Source organism: Pyrgilauda ruficollis, unplaced genomic scaffold (genome assembly GCF_017590135.1).
Source record: "Pyrgilauda ruficollis isolate IOZ18807 unplaced genomic scaffold, ASM1759013v1 scaffold11, whole genome shotgun sequence".
Classification (NCBI taxonomy): Eukaryota; Metazoa; Chordata; class Aves; order Passeriformes; family Passeridae; genus Pyrgilauda; species Pyrgilauda ruficollis.
In genome coordinates this window covers 2,968,954-2,993,632 of record NW_024509210.1, presented here as the reverse complement: position 1 = coordinate 2,993,632, position 24,679 = coordinate 2,968,954, and the positions used below count along the sequence as shown (strand labels likewise).

Here is a 24,679-nt window from a genome sequence, read left to right as displayed (position 1 = left end):
GGACTTCAGCCTGTGCAGCCAATGGAGGCTGAACAGTGTTGTTCTTGTTCTTGCTTAGGTTTGTGTACTAACACACATAGGAGCATAAAAATAAGCTGAAAACATGTAACAGTTCAAGCCAAACAGGTCAGCCAGAAATAGACTACCATTTAAAATCCAGAATTTTAAATCTTCATGAGCCTGGGAAAGAACAGGGAGGCAGCCTGGGCCCAATCCTGTTACCACTCCTAGCAGTGGGAATTTTAACATTGACAATACAAGACACTTTGCCCTTTTCTAAAAATCTAATTTTGTTTCCTTAGGTCCAGCTCTGCCAGCTTGCCGTGGCTGCTGGCTGCCTTGCACAAGGTGGGATGAGGGGACTCACTTGCCCTTTCCTGGTGCGTTCAGTGACAGCACAGGGACATCGGCCACCTCTGTTCATATCGCCAGGACCACCTCGGCAATGTGGAGAAGGAACCCACTGCATCATGAGGAGTGGGTAATATCGAGATTTACAGCATGCATCTGGGGCAGGTGGCATCTCTGAGCTGTCCTGCTCTCCCCTCAGTGTCACAGGGGCCAGCTCTGAATGAGGGAGGGGAAACAGGAGAAGCCAAGTAAGACCCCTGCAGTGAGGAGTGGGGAACGGCTCACTCAGCGTCAGGGAATGGAAAACTCTCACTATTTATATTTTGGTCAGTGGAAGAAAGGGTCACACCCATCCATCTCATTAGTATAAAAAAGCATTGACAACACCATAGTCCCCACCTTTCCTTCTCCCATGCTTCTCCAGAGTGCCTGGTCCTGTGCCAGAGGGTTTAATAGGTTACCCTGCAAAGCCTGGGACCGGGGTGTCACGCAAGGTTGCACATTCCCAGGAAGTGTTTGTGCACAAAGCTGTAACAGACGCAGACTAAGGAGCGATGGCCCTGGCTGGCAGTGCTGAGAGGTGCTAATATTGCTGGGGAAAGTGAAAACATAATTAAAACCGTTTATTTTGGGGGGCATGCAGGACACAATGAGGCAATAGCTTCTGAGCAACAGATACCTGTAATTCACCTATCGTGGTCTTACAGACTTTTAATTTGCTCTACAAATTTGGCTAGTTGCAGAACATGTAAACACCCAGAACTGTACACGGCAAACTATTAAACATTAACTTATTGTCGACTTTAAAAGAGCCCCACTCATGATATTAAAAACATAAGGGGAAAGAGATGCCAAGCTAGTGAATGAAGCCAGCTGACTGCTGAGAAGAGGCTATGGGGTTTGCTCCTTAGCTTTGCTGTTTTCAGTAATCTGACTCACTGAGATATTTTTAGACACAGTAACAAGTTCCATTGTTAAGTAATTTTTCATTTGAATTTTTCTCAAATTATGCTGTCCTCTTGGCCTGCAAATCCCTTTCTTCGGCAAGGCAGTGCTGCTCTCCACACCCCAAGGAGGAAGGGGAGCTATGGAGGACTCTGATGATTTGGACCACATGGTGGAACAAGATAGATCTCAGCGTCAGGTTGGCAGGATATTTCCCTTTCTTCAAAGGTCTCCAAACCCAGCAAGATTTTCTTTGATATCTCTCCAAAGGGATTTATCAGCATTGGGGCATACATTTGTTTAGATTGTTCCTGTAGGGTGGGACTTTCAAAAGAGCAAAAGGATGCCAAGTGCCAAATTCTCACCAAGTTCTCCATAAAGATTTCCTTAGCTTCCTTTGAAAATGCTAGCTGTGCTCCCCATTACTCTGTGCATCCCTGCTGGAAAGGTGCCCAACAGTACCCTCACAACGTGGGCACAAGGGATACAGGAAAGATTGTGACGTTTTTAAAAACAGGAGGAAGAACTGGCCTGAGAGAGAGGAAATGCATGAAAATGTGCAGGTTGAGGAGGAAACAAGGAGGGAAATGGAGACCAAATTCCCTAGACCCATAATTGTTTGTTGTTTTTTTTTTTAATTCTTCCTCTCTGCTTTTTATTTCTCTCAGGTTTTCCCTGACATGTTTTAGTTAAAACAAGAGATGAGCATCTGCTGAGATCATGGGCAGAACTCAGGCCCTGTGACCAACTTACGCTCATACTCTGGGCTCGAGACATGTCAGAGCACACACAGGTGACCTGATGGCGCCAGGCATCAGTCTGGTCCCCCTCAGGGCTCCCATAGGAAAAGCAGAGGCTGTGCCCTAGGACAGGGCCACAGGGAAGTTAGAGGTTTGGCAACTGGTTGTCTTATGTACTTTTCATGAAGCAGGAGTTAAGTCCTCCCTGATGGTAATGCACTGCCTTAGACGTAACCGGGAGATCTACAGGGAGCTGCATAGAGACATTCAGGCCAGTAGCTCCCAAATAAAAAATGCACTGATGTCCAGGCAACTGCCAGAGCAATTTGTTCTCCTGCCCTGGGGAAAGGGCCTGATGAGGGCTGTTTGGAGAGCATGTCAGAGAAGGAATTTTTATTTTACAAGTAAGGAGATACAGAAGCTCTTTCTGATCTGTTATAGGGCGTTAATGATTTGTGAGCTGCAGCAGAGCTTGTGGTCCTTTTGCAGGCTGAGAAGATCCTTCCAAGTTCTCTAATACTGTATTTGTAGTCATGTACCTGGCTGTTTTTTTTGTAATGATAAGTACCTAGAGATTGCTGAGAGCCACAACATGTCTTAAACCTAGTTTCTCCTTAGTGCTTGTTGGTTTCCAGATACAATTTAAGATGCTGATTTTTTCCCCAAGCCCCCATGACTTAGTGTTGCAAAGAAAATTGTTCTGTTAAAATTTGTCTTATATCATGAGCTAAGTAAACTTCAGCATATCCCTTCTCATCCCATGTTGATCCAAGGATTAGGTGTCAGCTCCCTAATTCAGTGAGGACAGGCACAGACCTGCTGCAGTAGCTCTGCCTGGTGCTTTTGAGGAGGGTGAGGGCAGCAGGGTGCTGAGGCAGAGAGGGGGCAGGGGCCCTTGAGTCCTTGTCTCTTGCAGAGAGCTGGAAGGCAGAGGGAAGAGCCTGGAGGGACTCCCAGTTTGTCACTGGGGCACTGAACAGGGCCAGCCACCAGCTTGGGAAGTCCTCGGAGCTCAGCCAGCAGTGGTTGTTGAAAGGAGCTTCACTAGGTGCTCCTGACTGTAAGTTTTGGGAAATAGAGTTTCACTTTGATTTATTTCAAACATTCAGCAACCAAGAATAAAATAAGGACTTCTCATGTGTGTTTTGGAGGGCTAATAAAACGTATTTACATGTCTGTGAAGACCTTTACCATGCACACTTAAATTAGCATTGCAAATCTATCTGAACGTGGTGCTCTGGCATCAGCCCCCAGATGACATGTAACATGTTTGCAGTTTGATGGCCTTCACTCAAAAGGCTGGCTACAATATTTTTATATTTAGATTTATTTTGGAGTTTATGGTTGAAAGATTTCAGCTCTGGGCAGCCTTTCCCATGGCTTTTAGCAGCGACACTTGCAGTTGTGTTTCACGTAATTAAACAGCCAACAATACTTAATGAAGAAATAAATAACATCAATAAAGTAGTAAATAATTATATGCAGGCAAACACCAAAGACATTATCCATCAGGCAACAGCTGTGAGCATTAGTTTTGATTAATCAATAATGTTGTACAATAGGAGCAGGAATGCTGGCCAGGCCTCTGGGGGAATCACCAATGCTTTTCTAAGCAGCAAGCATTGTGATTTTAAGCAGAACTTTCAGCAGAATCTTTAATTAAATGTAACAACCAAGATCTCCTCCAGCAGTATTGCTGTACTTCTCAAAGCCCACTGAGCAGCTGGAGTTTAACCAAGACCCATTTAAGGAATGTTCTGTAGCTGGGAAGGTTTCTTGGTACATCTTTGTTGCGGGATGCCAGTGGGGTACCACGTCCATCAGTGAAGGCACTGTTGGGCAATGGGTGCTTTGGTGGGGTTTGGTGACCCTCTGGGCATTAGACCAGCAGTGCCTGGCTTGTGCCACCTGGGAGAAATGAGGTGGAGCTTTTGGCTCTGCCGCCAGCAAGGTGGCAGAGGGCATGCCTGCCCAGGCTGCAGCTGGAGCCCTCAGGGCCTCATCCCAGTCTGGGCAGCTCTCGGAGCAAGCGCCTGTTCTGTATTTGTTTTCAAATGTAAATATGGCTGAAATTTCCCACCCGTGCTGCAGCTCCGCAGGAACATGATGTGGGCACGTTCATGACAAAATCAGCAAAGTCTGTTCATCTTTATCTGTTCCTCCTGCTAGAGGAGCCTTAATGAAGCTTCCTGGAGGAACAGAGCTCCTCCCAGGCATACCCCTCTCGCTGAGTGTTCCTGCCACCAGCCCACTGAATTCCGTGGCACCGCTGTCTACTCGGGCAGCATCCCTGGATTGTGCTGAGAGGTTCCACTGCAATCAGCCAGCCAGAGCATTGACTTCTTCCTTTCCTGTATACTTTTCCCCCTTATTTAGTGTATAAAAGCTTTGAAAGAAAGTAAACCATTGAGAAAGGCTGATCATGGCACCAGATCCCAACTTAGATAAAAGGCACAAGGTTTTATAGCCATTACCCCATTAAAAGAGAAAGAGCAGAAGGGACAGGAATGGTTTCTGGCATGTCAGGGACAGGTTTCCAGAGTCTGCACTCACATCTTCATGGTTTGTTCCTCATGAAAGCAATTGCTGATGACTTCTTGGCATCTGAATAAGCGACAGCACCACATTGCTTCCACCATGAGTCCAATGCTGGGGACATCTCCCCACCAGTGGAAACAGGAGCATGAGGAGGGAGTGAAGCAAAGGCTGTAGCTTGGCTTGACATGAATGAAACAGATGTGCAGACCCACTTCTGAAGGGTTACTTTTAGTCTCTGAGGTGGCAGATGCACGTCGGAATTTTGCAAGCATAAGGCACTTGGGTTTGTTGAGCTAAAAATGGTAAATCTCCAGAGAAGGATGGACAGGGAAAGCCCTTGGCTCTTGTTTGAGAAATGGAGGTTTGCACAAGGCAATGGGGGAAACATCCACATGACTTAAAAACTCAAACAGTGCCCAAAGACCAGTCTTTAAGCCTTTTTTCCCAAGCCTTCTCAGCAGGAAAACCAGGAACAGAAATCTCACATGATAATTGCTGATAGTGCAACAAACCCCAGAGGGTTTCCTTACCCACTTCTCAACATGCAGGCACTAATAAACTCCTGTGTTAACATTAATATTCCTGATAGTCTCTGTAGGCTCCTTCTCCCAGATGTGACTCTCATTAACATCTGCAAACCCAAAGTAAATTGGTGGGCATTTTAAGGTGTGTCCTGTAAACTGGGGGGCTGCTGCCTGCTCACAGCCCCTCAGAGCACCTGCCAGCCAGGTATGGTAGCACTGACTGCACTTCTGGAGTCCGGCATGGCAAATGGGTACTGCCAAATCTACACAAATCTGGTAACATCTCAGGTAATGCCAAGTGAAAACCACTCACATTTCTCCTTCAAAATCAGCAGATACAATTATGGTCTCCTCCCTCCTCTGTGAAGGATTTGTGGGGTGTTCCCAGGGGCACAGAGCGCACATGTACAATTCTCTGTGGATGCTAAGGCTGGTGAGGACAAATTGGCTGTGTTTCCTGCAAAGTAAAATCTCAGTTTCATGTTTTTAAATAATTAATGCAGGGTAGGTAGCCTATAAAACTCATAGCTTTTCCTTTCCTTAGAAGACAGGAAAGCATATCAATAAGCCACAGTAAGGGCAGGGTTTGGAGGTTTTTTTAGTTCTTTGTCACATTCTTTCACAGAGTAACCCTATTGACTTCTTCAGGAACAGTATTTATGGCAGATATTATTTGGCAGTTTGTTCAATGAGATAAATTTAAAAATTACTGATAAAGAATAAGTTTTTGGTACAATATGGATCTCTTTCCAGGAAAGCAGCATCTTAATAACAGACACAATAGGGACACAACTTCAGAATAAAGACTTATTCTGGGTCCAGGTGTAAAGTACCTGAAATTCTACTTTTTCCTAACTGGAATAAGGCTTCTGCAGACCTTTTCTTCCCAAGCAGACAATATTTGGCATATTATGCACTGCATCAGATAAGACAAGTGGATGATCTTCAGGTATTTCTCTGCAGTCCTGTTATTCCTGCTTAGTTTTATTGAGATGAAGCTCTGGATTCCTAAACTTGGGAAGGGCAGATCTCCTCAGGCCTTCTCCTTTCTTCTTGTCCTGAGCCTGTGCTTGCCACTGACTCTGCTCAGAACAAGTTTTCCCTTGGGTTGCTGTTTTCTGGTAGTTTTGATAGGGGTGGAAGCGCTGCCGCCAGGCACGGTGCCCAGCAGCCAGCTCTGGCCTCCCTGTGGCTGTCACGAAGGACCACGCTGTCCTCTGGTTTTACCAAAATTCAGGGCTTGTGAGTGAGATCTTTTGGAAGGACTGCAATTTTTAGATCCCTTTTTATTGCTAAGCTAGGTAAAGCACCTCTCAAAGTCATTATTCAAATGCGGCATATGTTTTGCTGTGAATTTTCAGTAGAACTCTTTCCAGTGATTTTCAAAATAAATGAGACTTTGCATAGTACCTTTTCCGTATTTAACATTGCCTTCCTGGCTTTGCAGCCAAGGCTTCCTTTTAAAGGCATGTGCATGAGATTATGCAATCGTAGTATTCCGGATACGCAGAGCAATTAAAATAAATCAGGCTAGGTATAATGAAGATGAGCCAAAGCATCTGTTTCCCAAGAGGATTTAAAAAAACCCCACCAACACTATCATCCCCAGGGGCCTGAGTCCATGGTGGTTAGACCTCAGAGATTCTCGTACTTCAGAAATGTGTCCAGCACTCACTTGGATAAGAAAAGGAGGAGCTGCAAAGGAGGAGAGGACTCTGGTATGGCAACAATTCCTGCTCCCTGGAAAGAGCGGCTGGATAACCCCGTGTGTTTGGCAAAGCTGGACTTGCACATTAATTCCATTTCCCTTCTAGTGTTTTAGTTTGATGTGTGTACCTGGATGGAGAGAAGGAGGAATGATTTCTGCATGCTCTCCAGTGTTACCACACACATCTTGTGTTTATAACCTGTAGTTATTGATGATGGTGCCTCAGCAGGAGGTGCAGAAATGTCCATCCCTCTGTGTGAGGGACCTGGGACACAGGAGCACATGCTTATTGGGCCACTTGTCCTATGAGACAAGAAGGACCCTTCAGGCATGAAGTTGAGGTACCAGGAGCTATTCTGATTTGTTTCCCCCTCCACTGCCACTTGGCACCGGATGCCAAAAGCTGTTTTCAGGCAAAACCAGGAAGGGGGCAGAGTGTGGGGCAGTCTGCAGCAGGTTGTCTGCTGAGCTGCCTTGCTTAGGTGAGGGCTCAGAGACAGCTTAGCCAAAGGTTAAATGTTGCTAAACTGTACCAGATGACTGGCTCATCTTTGTTGTGAGATTTGTAGCTCAGGTAAAGGATGAAGACGTGGGAATAACTGCAAAAGAGACTGCTAGTGCTTACCAGGAAAAAATCTGCATGCAAAGGAAAGAGCAAGTTGTGGTGACCAGCCCTGCAGGTAGTCAGGGGACCTCAGGAAGGCTTTCTCTGTGTCAGTGCATCTCATTCTAGTGCTGGCAAGAAAGATCTCAGTGACTGGGAGATCAAATGTCCTTGCACAAACCAAACTGGGGAAAATGGAAAATTTCAATGCCAAAACAAATGACTAAGAATTGTCATAAGCACTTAGGCATTAGAAAGGCAGTCAAAGTCAGTAAGGAGGTGAAATCCCCTGCTTTCATATGATGGCAGGGCAGAACAAAGCCAAATTTCAGTTTAGCTAGTGCAAAGCCCACTTTGCCCTGACATGCTCCCCAGCAGCACTGACTGCTCCCTCTGAGACAACTGCTTACTGTCCTCTGGGGCCTACCAAATTTCTTTTAAAAAAGGATTTTTCTCAGAAAAAAAAAAAAAATTAAAAAAAAAAAAGCTGCAACAGCTCAGACCTGCGAAGTGGAAAGAGGTCAGCTTGTTTACTTAAACCGATTTAAATCTGGCACACTGAGAATAGCAACTTGCTTTGACCACTGACTTGGGTAAATATGGCCTGGCATTCTTACGGTTATATTTCCAGCCCCAGCTCTCCCCACCATGCAGGGATATATATATATATGTATATATATATATACACACACACATAGGTATATTTTCCACTAAAAACAGTTGGGGCAAATTATTTGACAGGAGCTGCATATGAAATGGCTGGTGTGCACTTCCTGTGCATTGTTTGGAAAGTGAAGCCCATCTAAAGTCCTACCAGGCAACGTCCTCTTCCAAGCTTTATAATTATAAAAGAAATCATTTGGTCACATTTAGGAACATTTCCAGTGGAGAAATTTTTTTTAGGATTTGGTGAGAAGGCAGCTATCTTTAGCAGATAAATCAGCATGTTTTCTGGAAAGATTCACACAGTAAAGGACAGCCAGGGATTGCTTGCTGGACAGTATCAGCATTCCAGCTTTGAAATGACGATTCAGCCCTTGTAACATGAGATGAAATGATCTCCGTGGCCTCAGCTCCCTCTTTCTTCCACAGCCATCCACGCTACCACCACACGTAACACGACATAATTTTACATAAGTAGAAGACTGTGCTCTGAGCCAATACACGAGTCGTGCCTGATTGAATATTGCCATTTCAGAGCCACCATCTAATCACATTTTTCAGGCCGTGTGAACAAAATAATGTTGTTATAATTACACAGAGTGTTTGTGTGTATGCGCGCATGTGTATTATATATGTATAATGACATTAGGATGATAATATAGCTGTTTCTATTAGCTCTGTGGTATTAATAAGGTATGACAGAAAGTTATTTGATACCATTTGAAATCCCACTTGCATTTTCATATTGCTCTCAGATGTAATTCAGGGACTTGATTTTTATGAGTTATGGCTCTGATGTCACTTGTATTTTTGCCCGTAATAGGTCCCACTGGAGCAAAATTCATCAGACTCAATTAACAGCATCTGAAAAGTGTATTTGGTTAGCAACCAATCAGGCAGAAATGGTGTGGGCTCTGTTTTAGCTGACCCATCACTCTGTGCCACTAGATGAAACCAGCTTTGCAGGCAGCAGTTAGCAGCCGCTGCAGCTCAGTTACTGTGAGAGTGAAACAACTATTTTGGGGGCTGGTCAGCTGCTGGTTCTTCCTGTCCCATGGCTTCACCCCTTGTTATGGGTCTCAATACTCTGCAACCATCTGGGCACCCTTCTGCTTTCTGCATGTGCAGGTGATCTGTCCCACCAGTCACTATTTTATTGGTGAATATCTTGATACTCAGTGATGATTATTTTCTTTAAGCAGCTGGTCTGGGAGCCCTGGGGCAATGGGGTGCTCATTCGAAGAGAGCTGCTAGCAGTGCTATGGGGGAATTAAAAACACAATGCCAGGCCAACAAAAAGGAGTGCAAGGTAAATAAAAATAATTCCAAATGCACATATGAATTGAAGACCAGGGGCTGAAAGCTGATCTCGCGTAGGGTTTTCTGCTCAGTTTAGTCACTTATTGGGGCTGGTGAAGGGAAGATAAATGCTCTGACTGCTGATATTATTAATGCTTTGAGCTGGTGATTCGTACGTCTGATCTAAAGGGCTCCCAAAGTGAGAGACTGATCCCAAAACCTGCTGAAGTGAACATAGGGCCTCATGGCAATTTCACAGGGCTTTGCATCCCATCCCATGTGCTGAGTGGGAGCAGGGGCTGGCATCACCCTCACAGCCGTGCTCCCACTGTGACTCCATCTCCCACCCTGAACGCTCCTCATAAAACTCCTGTGTGTCTTAAAAGCCTGGCAGGGAAAAGCTCTGAGCAGAGAATCAGTAAGTGACCTGGAGCCCCGCAGCACTGCTGGCTGCCCCCCCGTGCAGGCACAGCCCCATCCCAGCGTGGATCAGGCTCTGTTCCCTTCCAAGCACAGAGCCGGGCTTCAAGACTCCAATTGCTTCCTGTCTCCCAACATGCCTGACCACAACTATTTTTAATTGTAAGGCATGAAAATAAGGTTATTTAATAAATTAACACTTCAAATGCTTTTTGGTTCAACTTTGGCTGTTTATTAGGAGCAGTCTTATTTTGGCTTCTATGCAGTCATTTCCAGCTACTACTCTGTTTGATCCCCATCTTATTTCCTTCGTAACCTACTGATCTTCTGTTGTTATCGTTGCTGTGTTTTATGGTTTTGCATTACTTTATTGACTTGGTATACTGTGTACACTGCTTTTTTTTTTTTTTTTTTTTTTTGTCCCCTCTTCACTGAAAATAGCCTTTTATGAGAAGCTTAAGCAAAAGCCTGGAATGTCCAAAAGAAGGCACAGAAAAATTACAACATTTTGCACATTTCTTTTGGCCAGAGAAAGTTACAAAATATTAATATGAAGAAACTTATTCAGTGCCTGCAGGACAAAATCCAACTTTTGATAATATGTGGAATTTCAATTTCTGCTATAAACAGGCTCTGTATTTTTTGTATTTATTATTTTGAAGTATAAAGAATTTTCTGGGGGGAGGGGGAAGGCTCGTATAAAACTGATGTCAGAGCAATGATGAGTAAGCATGCCCTCACTGCTGGGAATATCTACTCTTCTGCACTGCCACAGCCTCTGTTGCTATCCCATTCCAAATACTACCAACATTAGCAACTTAAACAGGAATGCTGAGGGTCCTACCAGCCAGTAGCACCAGATGAAGTGACACCAAGGGCTGGGAGCTGGAACCATGGGGATAGAGGATGAACCCTCCTTTTGTTCATGCTGGTCCCCTTCTCCTGCCCCATGGACAATTAGCTCCTCTACAGCTGAAGGTTAGGTGGGGTCCTGCAGGAGTTCAGTGCATGACTTGAGCCATCCTACATAACCCCTGCCTCCCAGCATGCTGCAGGGATGGAAAACCATCCCACTGCTGAGAGGACCAAAGCATGCTCTTACCTGGTTGTTCAGCCTCACCACCTTCTTCATAGAGGTTATAACGCCATGGCTGGGAGGGATGCTTGGAGGAAGACTGTGGCTGGTGGGAAGGATAGGACCCTGCAACTATCAGAGCTGTGAGTGATGCTTCATACAGTGGGTAGGAGCTCAGGGCTGGCACAGAGGCTGCCAACAGTGCCTGAGCCCCAGCTACTGGGGTAGAAGTAGAGGGATTTGGGCACAAATGGAGATGGGAAGTTCTCTTTGCTACTTGATTATACGTTGCGGGAAAGGAGCAGCCCTACCTGCCTGAGATAAAGAAAACAAACAAATACAAACCTGTTTGTGCCCAAAATATTGTAACAATCGATTGAGGACTGTTTTATCTGTGTGAGAATATAACCCTGATTAAACATGCCAAGGTCAGTGAAAACAAAGGTGAATTGCAGAAGAAATGTGTGTAATTCTGGCCAGGAATTCACTGGGGGTGAAATGGAGCAGCACTCCCTGTTTTGCAGGGATGTGTCAAGGTGTGGGTCTCACTTGCATCACCTCCCATACCTGTCCAGCCCCTGACAAACATCTTCCAGGGGACTGAGCTCCCAAGCACAAAGTGACAAGACTTTAGTGACCAAAAGGGCTGCTATTTGCAGCTCTCCTGAGCTGTTCTGCTGGGTTTGCCCATCCAAGCCATGCTGGTGCTGGGTGGAAGCCCAAGCAGCAGTACCTCCTGGTGCCCTGCTGTCCTCAGCAAGCATCCCAGCCTGCCCCCGCTGCTCACAGCATTCTCACCACTGTACGAGCTGTGAGGCCACAGACCGGACAGGCACTCGGGGCATCTCAAAAGGATAAAGGGTAGGAAAGGTGAAACCTCTTACAAACTGTAAGGACTTGGTAATTTCTCCAGAGGAACCAGGAGAAAATCAGCCCGCCCCTGGAGAATCACCAAGCATCCCAGCCAGGCTTGGGCGCCAAGGCTGTCAAAGTGAATCCCTCACCTTCATGGCGCCGGTGCGAACCTTGCCCAAATTCCCGTGCCTTCTCCGTTCCCCCTACCCGGGGCCAAGCGAGCCCTGGGCCTCGCGTAGGGGTTCCCGTCACCGAACATCACGGCTTGCAGCGGGGAAGGCCCCTCGGTCCCAGCGGGATCTGTGCACCGACCGTGTCCGGCAGCGCTGTCCCTCTGTCCTGCCCCGCGGCCGGGGAGCGGCACCCCGCCAGGGGGCGCCCCGCCCGCGGCGCCGCCGCCCGCACTTGTTGCTGCCCCCCGCGGCGCGCGCTGTGTCGTGATGCACGCGGCGCTGACGTCACCGCTAGCGTCATTATTAACGATCTCATTTATTTATTTATTTATTTGCTTGTTTGTTTATTTGCTTATTTAATTATTTATTTGTTTCCGTTTCACGGCGCCCCGCCGGGGCGGCTCCGAGCCCGTGCCCGCCCTTGCCCCCCTCCCCTTGGGATCAGGGCCTGAGAAGGGGGCTTGGGAGGGGAATGAGACAAAAATTGGGAAGAAAGTGCCACTGCTGAGGAAAGCGCGGGGGACATGCTCCCCTCGGAGCCACTTTGTAGTGCTCCCTCCCGCCCTGCCCCGCGGAGCCGCGGCTGGCTGCGCTGGCGCGCAGTGATTCAACCCCGGGGAAAAGGGGGAGAAGGACAGAGCTCCCCCAGAATGGCCCGCCCGTCCCTGTCCTGGGGTGGGCGGGTGGGGGCTCCGCGGGCGCGGGGGGCCGCGCAGCCCGCCCGCTGCAGCAGCATCTACCTGCGGGGATGCAGCTCCCGGAGCCCCGATGGGAACTTTCCGTGCCGGGCGCTGCGGGGCGGCCCTTGCGCCGCTGCGGGACCAAGTGCAAATCCCGCGGTGCCGGCCGGGGCTCCCCGCGGCTGAGGCTCCCGGCGGCGCCCCGAGCCGCCCGCCTCAGGATAGCGGAGGCTGCGCGGGACGCGCAGAGCCGGCGGCTCTCCCCGACGTGGGGCGCCGCCGCAGGGGGCGGGCGGGCGCGCAGGTAAGGGGCCGCCCCTCTTCGGCACCGCCGCTGCGCGCCCGGGTCCGCGGGCGCAGAGAGAGCGCGCCCATCGCCGCCGCCGCGCTCCCACTCCCCCTCCCCCTGCGCTGTCTGTTCCGGCCGAGCCGCGTCCCTCCGCGCAGCGCCATGAATATTGATGTGTTTATATAATCGATAACCCACTTTCCATCCCTTCCCGGGGAACAGCGATAAATAAATTAGGGACGCGCCGCCCGCCCTCCGCTGCCGCCGGGGGGGCGGCAGGGGGGCGCAGCCCCCGCCGTGCGCTCCGCGGCTGCCGGGGGTGGGAGCGGGATCGGGCGGTGGGAGCGGGCGGTCCCGCCGGGCGCGCGCGGACGAGCAGCGCCCCTCGCGCCGCAGGAAATGGTCTTTATATTAGACATATACGGGCAGGTCCTGTCAGATCCGCAGCGCGCCCGCCCGCCCTTTCGGCCCCCCAAAAATCGCCGAGCGCGGACAGGGGCACCGCCGCCACCCCGCCGCCTCCGCGCCGCCCCCCCGAGGCCCGCCGCCGCCCCGCGGCATTTTTGCCGGCCCCCCGCCGCCGCGGAGCCCCCTCCCTCCCTCCCGCGCTCCCCTCCCGCCGCCCTCTTCCTCCTCCTGCCCCTGCGCGGCGCGGCGCGGCGCGGAGCCGGCGCTGATGCCGCTGCCGTGTTGTTGTTCCCCGCAGTGGGTCGGCGCCCCGTGCGGCTCGCACGGCCCCTACGTCTTCTACAGGGCGTTCCGCTTCCAGCGCCGCGGCGGCGGCCGGGCGCGGGTCCTCTCCCTCGGCGACTTCTTCTTCGTGCGGTGCCGCGCGGAGGAGCCCGCCTGCATCGCGGAGCTGCAGCTGCTCTGGGAGGAGCGCACCAGCCGGCAACTTCTCTCCAGCGCCAAACTTTATTTTCTCCCCGAGGACACCCCCCAGGGCAGGACCAGTGACCATGGCGAGGTGGTAAACGCGGCGCCGGCCCCCCCTTCCCCCGCGCCCGTCCCCACCTGCATGCCCGGGCTCGGCTCCCCCCTCTCCTGGCTCCCCTCACCCGCGTCCCCCTCCCCGCCGTGCGTGGCGGGGCAGCGCGGAGGGGCCGCGCCGTCGGGGCGCACCGGTGCGCGCTGACCGGGAACTTGTGCGGGCGGGGGGAAGGAGGGAGGGGGTCGGGGTGCGGGGCGGCCCCGGTCCGGCGGGCAGCGGAGTGTGTGCGGGACTCGCCCTGTCCTTCTGCTTCCTTAACAAAAAAAACCCAACAAAACAAAACAAAAAAAAAAAAAAAAACCCCGAAAGCAAAACACACGGAAAAGCGGGGGGGAAAAAAACACGTTGGGGGGATTTCGATATTGTTCGGGGCTTTTTTTAAGTATTCGATATGTTTAAGAGGGCGGAAATTACGAAATGGAGGCAGAGGGAGATCAAACGCTCTCTTGCTGGCAGGGACGTGTTGAATAAAGTGATAAATGACAGGTACGGGAATAATACATTCAAATAACTTGCAGATATGCCTGGGCGTATTTCGGAGCCGCCGCGCTCCCGGCGCAAACGCGCTGCGCGCCGGCACCCTCCGCCGGCGGCCGCGCAGCCCGGGATGGGGCCGCGCAGCCCCGCACCGCCCCGCCCCAGCCCCGAGCCCTCCCGTTATCTGCTTTTCAAATTCATTGCTTCAGTCTGTGGTCTGGGGTGGGGGACGGGTGAGGTACCCAGGCAGGGGGCTGCGGGGATGGCGAGGGTCCCCGAGAAGGGCCGGAGAGCAGGCGGGAGGGGGACGAGATGTTTTGGGGGAACTTCTGTTGGAGATGCCGGGGGGTGGGTCCAAGGGGGGGCTGTCCGCAGGGGCTGTTTTCGGAGGCACGCGTGGCTGTAGGTGCCCGCGTAGCCGTGTACCCGCGCACACGCGTACGCAGCCGAAACGCGTCTCAGAGCCACCTTCGTTCGCTGCCACCTCTTCACTTTAATTTTCTGTGCGTGCCGCTGAGATAAGGGATCCTTTTCCTAAGAATCAGGGAGATGACAGTGAGCAATGGATGCTCTGAAATTGCCCGTGGTGACTATTTAAAACTGTGCCTCTGCGTGTCTCGTGTGTGTGTAAAATGAAAGATATTTGGAAGGGAGGGGGGTGGGGAAAGGGACACAAATCATTTTAATACGCCTTAATGATCAGCTCATGTTACTGTGGTAGGAACATCAGAGAAAATTAATCCTGCCATTACGAGTAAAACACTGCTCCGGTACGAGAGTTCTCAGCTGCATGTACCTTCCTAATAATACGCACGATTTTATTTATTTTTACATGCAAACACCGCTAGTAATTAGCCGTGTGATTATACTTGTGCATTTCATTGCGGCTTTAACTGATGTCATTCTGCATTATTCAACCATATGAAAACAATTTTCAATTAAGATAATGGCACGCCTTGAAATTATGCAAATTCCGGCCGTATTGTGTAGAATAATTATGACAAATGTAAAGCAGGTAAAAAGTTTCCTAATGCAGTTGTGTTTTACACCCCGGTGATGTCATTTCCCCTCTGGCCTAAGTTAGTCATTCATTAGCAGAGTAGCAGCAGCAGCAACAGCAACAGCTCTGAGTGATACTTCTCTGGCAGGGAGCCTACAGAAACCGGCACTGAGAGCCAGGGCCTAGAGAGGGCAACATAACACTCCCATTAAGAAATGTACTTTGTTTTCACTTACTCCATTAACTTGTTTATAGACATAGGAATGATTTTTTATGATCGATTTTTAATAGTTTGGAACAATCCGAACAGTGCTTGGGGATGTGCAGGCAGCAGAGAGACAAAAGGCTGGGTGCTGTCTGGCTGGGGGTATCTGTTCTCACTGGGGGGCAGGGGTAGCTGTTTCCCCTTGGCACCCCGAGATCCCAGTCCCTTTGGTAAATGACATCCATCTTGGTCCCCAGAGGGGCAGCAGGGCCGCATCTGGTGTTGTGGGGCTTCCTAACTCTGGCTTGGGCTCCTTATGCAGGAGGAGATGTGGCTCTCGAGTCAGATGAGCTTACAGCCGTGAGAGGGGACCTTATTTGTGGAGTGGGATTGCTGATGGGATAAAATACCTCGTTGTGCATTCAGGGGGTAGGGATGGAGTGAGCCGGTGGTTAAGCATGTATTGCAAATCTGCGGTGTCCGAGGCAAAGGGTGACGGGGCACTCGCTGTCACTGAAATTGTTGGGGAGGGGAGCAAGTGGCTGAATCATAGGCTTGTGATCGAGCCCACCAGAGATTTAGGCACGGTCTCCAGCAGCTACCTGCGCTAGTGGCGTGATTAATAGAAGCAGCTGGCTGCCTGTTTTCCGTAATAGCAGTGCTGACACTATGACAATATTCAGCTAGTGGCTGTAAGGAGGGAGGAGAAGCAAGGAGGGATGTAATGCTTCTGTTACTCAGAAATTTCTGATGGCGTATTTTATCTGATTGCCAAATGTTTGAGCTAATCAGCAATAAGTGTAAATATAAGTCTTTTTATAGCTAGCTGAATTCATCATCCAGATTTAAATATAACCCTGACTGCTGCTAAAACCGGATGTTTCCATGCACTGCCCAGATTCAGGGAAGGTTCAAGCTCAGGTACTGTGCTTCCGCTTCAGTACCTTTCTTTCCACCTAAGGCTCAGCATCCCCATCATTACACTGGAGAAACTCCCTTTCGATGCCAGGAGCTGACAGAGATTGTTTCCCAGGGAGTCTCAGTGGATGGTGAACATGGGATGGGGCTGCTCACATGCAGCAGGTACGGGTGCTTCTGACCCTGATGTTCATTGCATCCCAAGAAGACCTGCATGGAGAGGCTGGAACCAGCTCTAGCATTATGCTCAGACCAGGGGTCTTGTTGCTCAGGAACAGCAGAGACACTTTTTTAAGAGCAGCAGGACCTGTGAGGCCAGTGCCAGGTGAGCTAGAAGAGTTTTGTGCTACTTCACTGAAAACTTTGTTGCTGCTTTCAAAACACAGCAGCCTGGGCATGCTGCTTCCCACCTCACCATCAAGCCCAGACACTGCAGCAGGTGCAACACTGGCCAGAGAGCAAGAGCAGCCTTCTCTCTTTTACCTCCAGCAGGGAAGAAGGGGTTCTCCTCTGTCCTTACAGGGCCATTGCCAAAACAGAGTCTTTGGTGGAGGACGTCACCACCTTGCGTTGATTTTCTCATTTGCTCTGGTCTGGTGCGGTCCCGTGTCACCTTCCACATGGGCTGGGAAGATTTCTTTGATGGCAGGTGCCTCACACAGGGGTCAGAACAGGATGCCTGGAGGCCTATGAAAATCCAGAGGGAGCACCTTTAGGGGCACCCCATTATGTCTGAAACAGTTTCGTGGGGTACATGTGGAAAGCAGGCCCCCCAGCTTTGCTGGCACCCAAGTGTGAGAAGCTGTGTGCTGTCAGAAAGTGCCTGCCCAGGCCCCTCGTGCCTGCTCCTGGGGCATTCAGGGGGCACGAGGTGGGCTCACCCTCCAGCTCACAAGGTCTTGGCAAACCTTCCTCCAGCTCATTTACTGCTCTGTGCTCCAAGGGGTGGTGTGGGGTTGTGGAATCACTGACCTTTGCAAAAGCAGTTGTAGAGCAAAATGCTTGTTAGTGCCTTGTGCTTTCATGTTTTTAAAGGTGTTGGCATTAGTAAGACTAGGCTTAAAAATATATTTCAAAGTTGGTACTCATTAAGTCCAGGGATGGTATTTGATGTGACACATACAATTCCTAAAAAACCCTAAACAAGCAGCTAATTCATTTTTGCGTGGTATGCAATGCCCTGCATTGCTCTGCATCGTGGTGAATGCTGCTTCCATTGAGGCTGGACTGTCAGTGGGGATCTGCCTTTAGTTCATTCATCAGCAGCAAAGTTTACTACGAACTCATGTTGATTTCATCTCTTCTCCCAAACTGGGGATCTGATGCAATGCTTTTCGCCTTGCAAATAATCCTTACTCATGCAAGTAATTTACATGAGTAAGCGTTGCTCATACAGAGGAGAGGAGAGAGCTAGTTTCCTGTAATTATTTCCCTAGAAGTATTTTGCATTTTCAGACTAATTGGGGTAAAGGAAAAAAAAGAAGTCACTCCATAAATGTGTGTCATTTATAATTGCAGAAGAGAGTCTTCCAGAAAGTTAAGGGAGTCAGTGGTTTTGTTCTCTCTTCATTTTGGGATAGATGCTGACAGCATCCCTCGAAAGCCTGGTTCATTTTGTAGGGGCTCTTCTCTTGCAGGGGTCCTACCCCAGCACCTAAAGGTAGCATAGGCTGGCCCAGGCATGGTGTCTTATATCAACAGTGCTTTATTGCCATCCCCCTAGAAAAATGTAATACTCCCTTTTCACAGTAATAGATTTCGGGGTTTTTTTACAGACGTAGGAATCTGTACACTCTTACTTGAAATGAGAATAGCCTCGTTTTAGTCTCCACGGTGTGTGCCTTATGCTCATATCTGTCAACACTGGTAATGGCAACACGTTTCAAACATGCAGATTATGATTATTAAAGGGTGCTTTAAAAATCATGCTAATAGCATCAATCTCCAATGTACACTTGCTCAAATTAATTCAGCTTTGGAAATCAGGCACACTGTAATAGCAGTGTTAGAGAAATGGCATTTGTCATAAAATATCGTGGGTTTGGTAATTGCATATCCACTCTGTGTATTTTTATCTCTCTCGCCACCAGTAGCGTATGCTGGCAAAGGAAGGACAGGGCAATGATACTACCCAGAGAAGCCACATGTTGCTAGCCATTAGCCAGCAATCTGGAATATCTGGTCATTTAAGGCAGATTCCTTTAAAAAAGAAAAAAAAACAAACCAACTTTTAATTTTATTTCCTTTCTTCTTTCCCTCCCCTTCCCTGTGCATTCAGACTGTAAAATACACCCACTGCTTTCCAGAGCTGCTGTTCCCAGTCTGATCAGTGGCACTAAACATTAAACTCTTGTCTTTGGAGAATAATAGGCCTCACATGGTACACCCTCAAGCATGTTGAGATACTGTGCAGGCTGGAAAATAAAAATGTTCTAATTGTGTCTTTTAAATAAGCATAGGAGTGAATTAATTAGACTATATTTTGTCTTTAGTTGCTTAGTTACACAATAGTATTCCTAAGCGCAAGTAAGATAAATTGGCTCTTTTTGTGCTGCTTGTCCCTTAATCATAATTACTGTATTGCTCAGGAGAGTAACGCATACATAGATTTTGCATTTTTAATAATATTCAAACAATATGCGAATGATATAGAAAGTATGTTCTGATTCAAGCTCTCTATGCTTTTATTCGGGAAAAAGTTCTACTGCTATGGGAGCAATATTTGCATTAGTTGCTCAGAGATGTAGTTCTGGGAAATACATAATTGAAATATTCTTGCAATGCTTGTTCTGGCCCTTTCATTCGCATTCAAAATAACAATGCCTTAAGTCTCTGAACAGTCATCCACTCTTGATTTAAGAGCTTTTTTTCTTTGTGTGCGTGTGTGTGTTTGTGCGTGTGCAGTGTGGGTTCACACCCAGCGTTAACCCTGCACAGCCTAGACACTCGCGTGATTCATAGTGTTGTATCAAGTTGAGCTTTTTATTTGTAGCTAAAATGCAGTCAGAAGGTCAGATGAACATCGGCATTTTATGGCATTAATCCAATGACCTTAATGCTTGGCAGGCGTCCATGTTTCTATGCGAAGGTGCCAGGGTTATAGATAATAAAAGAGTTTGTTTTCATTTTCTGGATATTTTAATCTTTCTTTGCAAAGCATAGCCTCGGGTTTGGGGGGCTTGGGGCTACTCCTGGGGGCCAAAACTTTAATGTCTTACTGGGTTGTTGAACGTTAGCTGCTAATGATGGGCAGATTGATACCGATACTGAACAATGGAAGGTTCTGGCAAGAAACCCCCTAGACATGCTCAGTGGATGTATGTGAAAATTGGCTCCATTGTTCTGCTGTATGAAAAGCAAGTAAATTATTTACAGATATTTGCTAATTAAAGCACATATTGTTTTACCAGCACAATAGAACACAATATAACAAAAGACAAAAGAATAAGCTTGCATAATTTAAACCTGCTAATGCCATGTACTCCTTGTTAAGAAAAAATATAATTATGTAATCTATGAGGAAAGCTTCTCGTACTGTAACTGTAGTAGGCAAAATTAGGAATGAATTGCTTGTCAACTTGCCTAAACTAAAACAGCTCTTTGAGATCTGTGAGCTATCTGACGACAAAACATTTTGACTGAAGCCTATTTTCTATTTGGTCAGAACTTCTATCTGCAATGACAGATATAAATTCAATTTGAACCTCTGGCTGGGAGTGGGAGGAGGGAGAAAAAAACACCCCGGTCACAAAGGAGGAGGCTCACAGTAGAAATGTCATGTCTAACTGCTCACAGCCATGCCTCTGTGCACCCCATCTCCACCCCACTTCTGGCCCCGACGTACCAGGACCCCAAAAAGCATCCTGCAGAGACGTGGTGGTGTTCTGCCCCAGGTCATGTTGCGTGTCTCGCTTTGGAATTACTGAGTCATGTGGAAAATGCTGCTTGCTAATACAAGGGAAAGCAAGAACCATAGGACTTCACATGCTTCAGCCATGTCCTTTTAACTTGGTCTTTCCTCTTGGTTTTGGACCCTGGAAGAAGGGATGAACACATCAACGTGAGTTCCAGACAGCTCTGTGCAGCTGTGCTTAGGCTGGGAAAATACCTGTCACCTGAATTTAACAAGATCATTATAGCCCTTTAAAGTAATTAGGAAAGGATTAACAGATGAAAGGTTCTGCCTTGGCCTCTTTAAAATTCTCTGGTGTGCCAGGTAAATTCCTGATCTATGCATGTTTCCCTTCTCAAGGCTCTCCCCGTGGGTTCATGGGTGGAAAGCAGTGGTCTCTGTATGTCCCTGTATGTAGGTACCTCCAGGGAGCAGGTCCAGACCAGTCAGCTGTGCGCCACAAATCCTTTGGGACACCTCTGTCTGCCCTGGGCTAGGGGATGCGTGAGGAGATGGCACTAAATGAGGCCCTCTGAGCAGGGTCAGGGGAAAGAAAGCTGCCCCTGCCTGTGCCAACCTCTGCAGCCTCTTGTGAGACTTCCCTGTCATTCAGTGATCCCACCTGCGGAACAGGAGGAGCAATTCCCACCTGGCAGAGCTGTGCCCCGGTCCCCAGATCTGCAGCATGCTTACAAGGATGAACAGGGGAGCGTATGGCAGGAGAGTCCTTTGTGTGCCCTGTAAGGGAGGCTGAACAGGGCACATCCCAGAGCCAGGTCTTTTCCACCACACAGCCAGTTTTTTAGCTAGTTTGTGGTCCTGCAGTCTTAAAAACTTTTGTGTGTATTCCCACCGCTGGCAGTAGCAAGACAGGACCTTTTACTCTAGGGGAAGTCTCTGAGAGCAAATCAACCGTGTACAAATGCTCTTTGCGTCTTTAGAGCTGGGTATGGTCCCTGAAAGAAGTGCTGCTTTTAGGAGATGCTTCTGGAGACCTGGGCTCAGGTTCCTGAGTGACTTGCGGTGAGTGGGTTAGGGCTGAATTAAGAGGACCTGATTTCTGCTGCTGTCCCAGAGCCCTGGTAGTATCTGGATGGCAGAGAAAAGCTCAGGACTAAAGACTGTCATCAGGACCTTTTGTTTTGACTGCGCTGTCAAATAAAGCTGCCTCAAACATCCAGGTAAATGCTTTCCTGCAGGAGAGGTGCTAATTGGCAACGAGCTCCCTTCCCTTCTGCATGTCTGCAGCATGACCTCCTGCTCCTCAAAGGGCTCTAGAGCAGGGAACAGGATTCCTGAGTCGAGAACTGCCGTGGTTCATACACGTGGTATGGGAAGATCCTTTTCACTTAAATTGCAAAAAGCCTAAAATATACGTGGGGTGTAAAACCAGCCCAGAATAAGGGAGGCCTTTATGCCCAAATGAAATAACAGTTCTGTTATCCCTGGTGAATGCAGTCCCTAAGAGTCACACTGTATTTTTTGCGCCTGCGGATGAATGTGTTTTCATCAGCAATGTACTGGGTTGTAAAATACACATCCCCAGCTATCTACTGTGCTAAAGATTTCACAGAAAAGGCTTGAAGATGTTTTCTAATGCAAATCATACTGATCAGATAAATGACATGCAGTGTCTCCTGTAATTATCAGCAAGAGTTTTTACAGTACATCTCCTCTTTCTCTCTAGGCCACATATTTGATGTTAGGAGACAGCCAAGCAGGTGTTTGACTCGCTCATGCCCTCCAGAATTCCTTAAATGACCTCTGGAAGTACTGGAGTGAAAACAGTCTCAGCACGTCAAAATTTTGAGATATCTCAGTTGCTGTAACTCTTTTAAGGCTGCCTCAATCTAAAATATAAATCTTTCCTAGTTATTGGCAATGAGTAAGGAATTGTGATGTAGTGTATGTGGGTGTGCAGTCAAGATGTATGACCTCCCTGTGCTGCCCTGTGACTCCCCACCTTGTAAGAGTTAATATTTCTTCTAAAAAATAATTATCTGTTTTAAGCTATTATGACTACCTGACCTGTTTCCTTGAATATAAGTATTTCAGCCATCTGCTGAGTCAGGCAATATAGCATTCTGTGCTTTTACGAGGCTGTGATGGTTGCTTAGACAACAGTGACATAATATTTAAGCATAATGGCTCTCGAGAAGATGCTGTCCTCTTCTCCCTGGATGACTTCTCTGGAAATGCAAATCCAGTATGCTCTTAAAAAAACAAGAGATGGATGAGAAAGGTTTGTGTCACCATCTTTCTTAACCATCTCCTCATTTTCTACTTTGTAGGTGAAAGAATTGTACTGTGCTCAGAAGTCTTGTAAGACATGCTAAAATTACAGGCTGACTCAATAACCATTTTTATAGAAGCAGCTAAAAAAGTGCTTCTTTCTACAGTCAGTGCTTATTTAGAGATTTTAGACAGCATTGTGGCTGAGACTATTGGTCCATTGGACCACTGACCAATTGATCAGGTCCACTGGATAAATCTCATTCCTGAGCAGAGTTGAAATTTCTGCTGGTTGTTTTCTCTTCTAGCTGTAGCAGGAAAAAATGGTAATTAAAGACTTAACTGTGCAATGGAGACCTCATAAACATATCACTTCAGAGCATAGCTAATACATGATGAGTTGATTTTGTATAGATAGAGATATATATGCACTGTTTGCAACGTGGGTGGTTTTTCATGTTTACACAGAGATATAATTATGAATGACATGAAGGTTACACAGCAGATTTCTTTAATCTTCTAAAGGTTTGTTAGTCATGTGTCACCGTGTACCTGGTTTTTATTTTTTCAACATCTGTATTCCTTTGTCATCTCGTTGAAGGGGTTTCTCTTGGAGAGCTGCAGCAGCAGATAATGGTACAGGGGTATAGGAGCTCCTGTGGCTGGCAGAGCTCTGCAGGTCCCAGAGCAACTTTTGTTGTGACACGGGGCTTAACCAAAAAGGAGAAGGACCCTTTTGTCACCTGCTGCTCTGAAAAAACACCCCAAACGCCACAGGAGTTTGGGGCTGAGTGCTTGGACAGGCTGCTGAAGAATGTGCGAGAGCGTGGCAGGGCACACTGAAATTGCAGAGCTGGTGAGATACTTGTGTGACCTCTGGGTGCTGTGGCGGAAGGGCAGGTGACCTGTTGTGTCAGCAAACTGCCAAGATGTGGGCAAGACAGCCCCGCTGGAGCTGCCTGTGGCTCGGGCTCCTCCGAAAGCAGAGATTGGAGTCACCTGCCGTGCCTTGCTCAGTGTTTGAGTGATGAGGCACCGGGGTAGAAGTGCCCCCAGAGATGCAGTGCCACACCGGCGAGATCTGCGCTGGCAGGGAGGCCTGCAGGCCGATCTGCAGTATTTGAGGAGCGTCTGAGGAGTTGGGAAGAATGTGGACAATTCTGTGTGAACTGGGTCAAAAGTGAGTGGTGAGGGAAGGGAGCAGGTCTGTCCAGTCCTGCTGTGTGATGGGCAGGGCGACCCAAGGCAGGCTCTGAAGCGGTTCAGGTCATTTTTCCATTTCCCGCCTAAAAGTGAACTAGGCCGCGTTTCCCTGACGCCGCTCTGGGAATTGCTGGCAGTACAATGGAGTACTGGGATTTGGGGGCCAGCCTGGTGCCCTTGGGGACAGGGATTTGGGGGCCAGCCTGGTGCCCTTGGGGACAGGGATTTGGGGGCCAGCCTGGCACCCTCAGGGACGTAGCTGCTGCAGGGGTGACCAGCTGTCCTTGGGGACAAGGCTGGTGTGGAAGTGGCTGGGTGGCCCTGACAAGCTGCTGTGGAGGGAGGTTTAGCCCAGAGCCCTTGTCACAGCAGAGGGACAGCATGAACGCCTTCTGTATTTTGTATTTGTGCTGGGCTGCTCCCTGGTACCATCCTGGGCACCCCTTTGCACTCTGCCTGTATTTGGATGCTTGGTGGCACTTTGCAGAGGGCTGAGGGGTGGCAGAGAGTGGTGTTTTGGCTGCGTCTTTGTTTTCCTGGCCCCTCACATCCACGTGGGGATGCTGAACACTCCAAATTGCCGTGGCTGGATGTGCCGCTGCCGCAGGAAACTCTTGGCCGAGGTGTGCTTTCCCCAGCTCCCCAAAAGGTCCCCTGCTCCTGCCTCTGCAGTTCCCCCTCCATGGCAGCCTGGACAGAGTACACCAGTATCGTTTCACCCTTGGTACAGTAGGCTTGTTTTGGGGTTTTTTTTTGTGTTTTTGTTTGTTTATTTGTTTTTTTTGTTGTTGTTTGTTTGTCTTTTGGGTTTTTTTAAAATTCAGTTTCTTTTTCCTCCTGTGTATACATCATGTGCGTGTGTGTGAAGGTTGTATTCTCAAAAACAAGTTTATTCAT

The 24,679-nt window shown here is 48.5% G+C and overlaps 1 protein-coding gene across 2 annotated transcripts in view; it reads left to right on the top strand.

Annotated features, from left to right (window-relative positions):
- Positions 1 to 13,459: 13,459 nt before the first annotated feature.
- The window catches only part of ARID5B (AT-rich interaction domain 5B), a 117,359-nt gene continuing 106,139 nt past the window's right edge, over positions 13,460 to 24,679 (top strand). For both annotated transcript variants that reach the window (XM_041474023.1, XM_041474021.1), the window contains exon 1: positions 13,460 to 13,831. In XM_041474023.1, the coding sequence (XP_041329957.1) occupies positions 13,541 to 13,831 (291 nt within the window). In that variant the 5' untranslated portion in view covers positions 13,460 to 13,540. The remainder of the gene's footprint in view (positions 13,832 to 24,679) is intronic.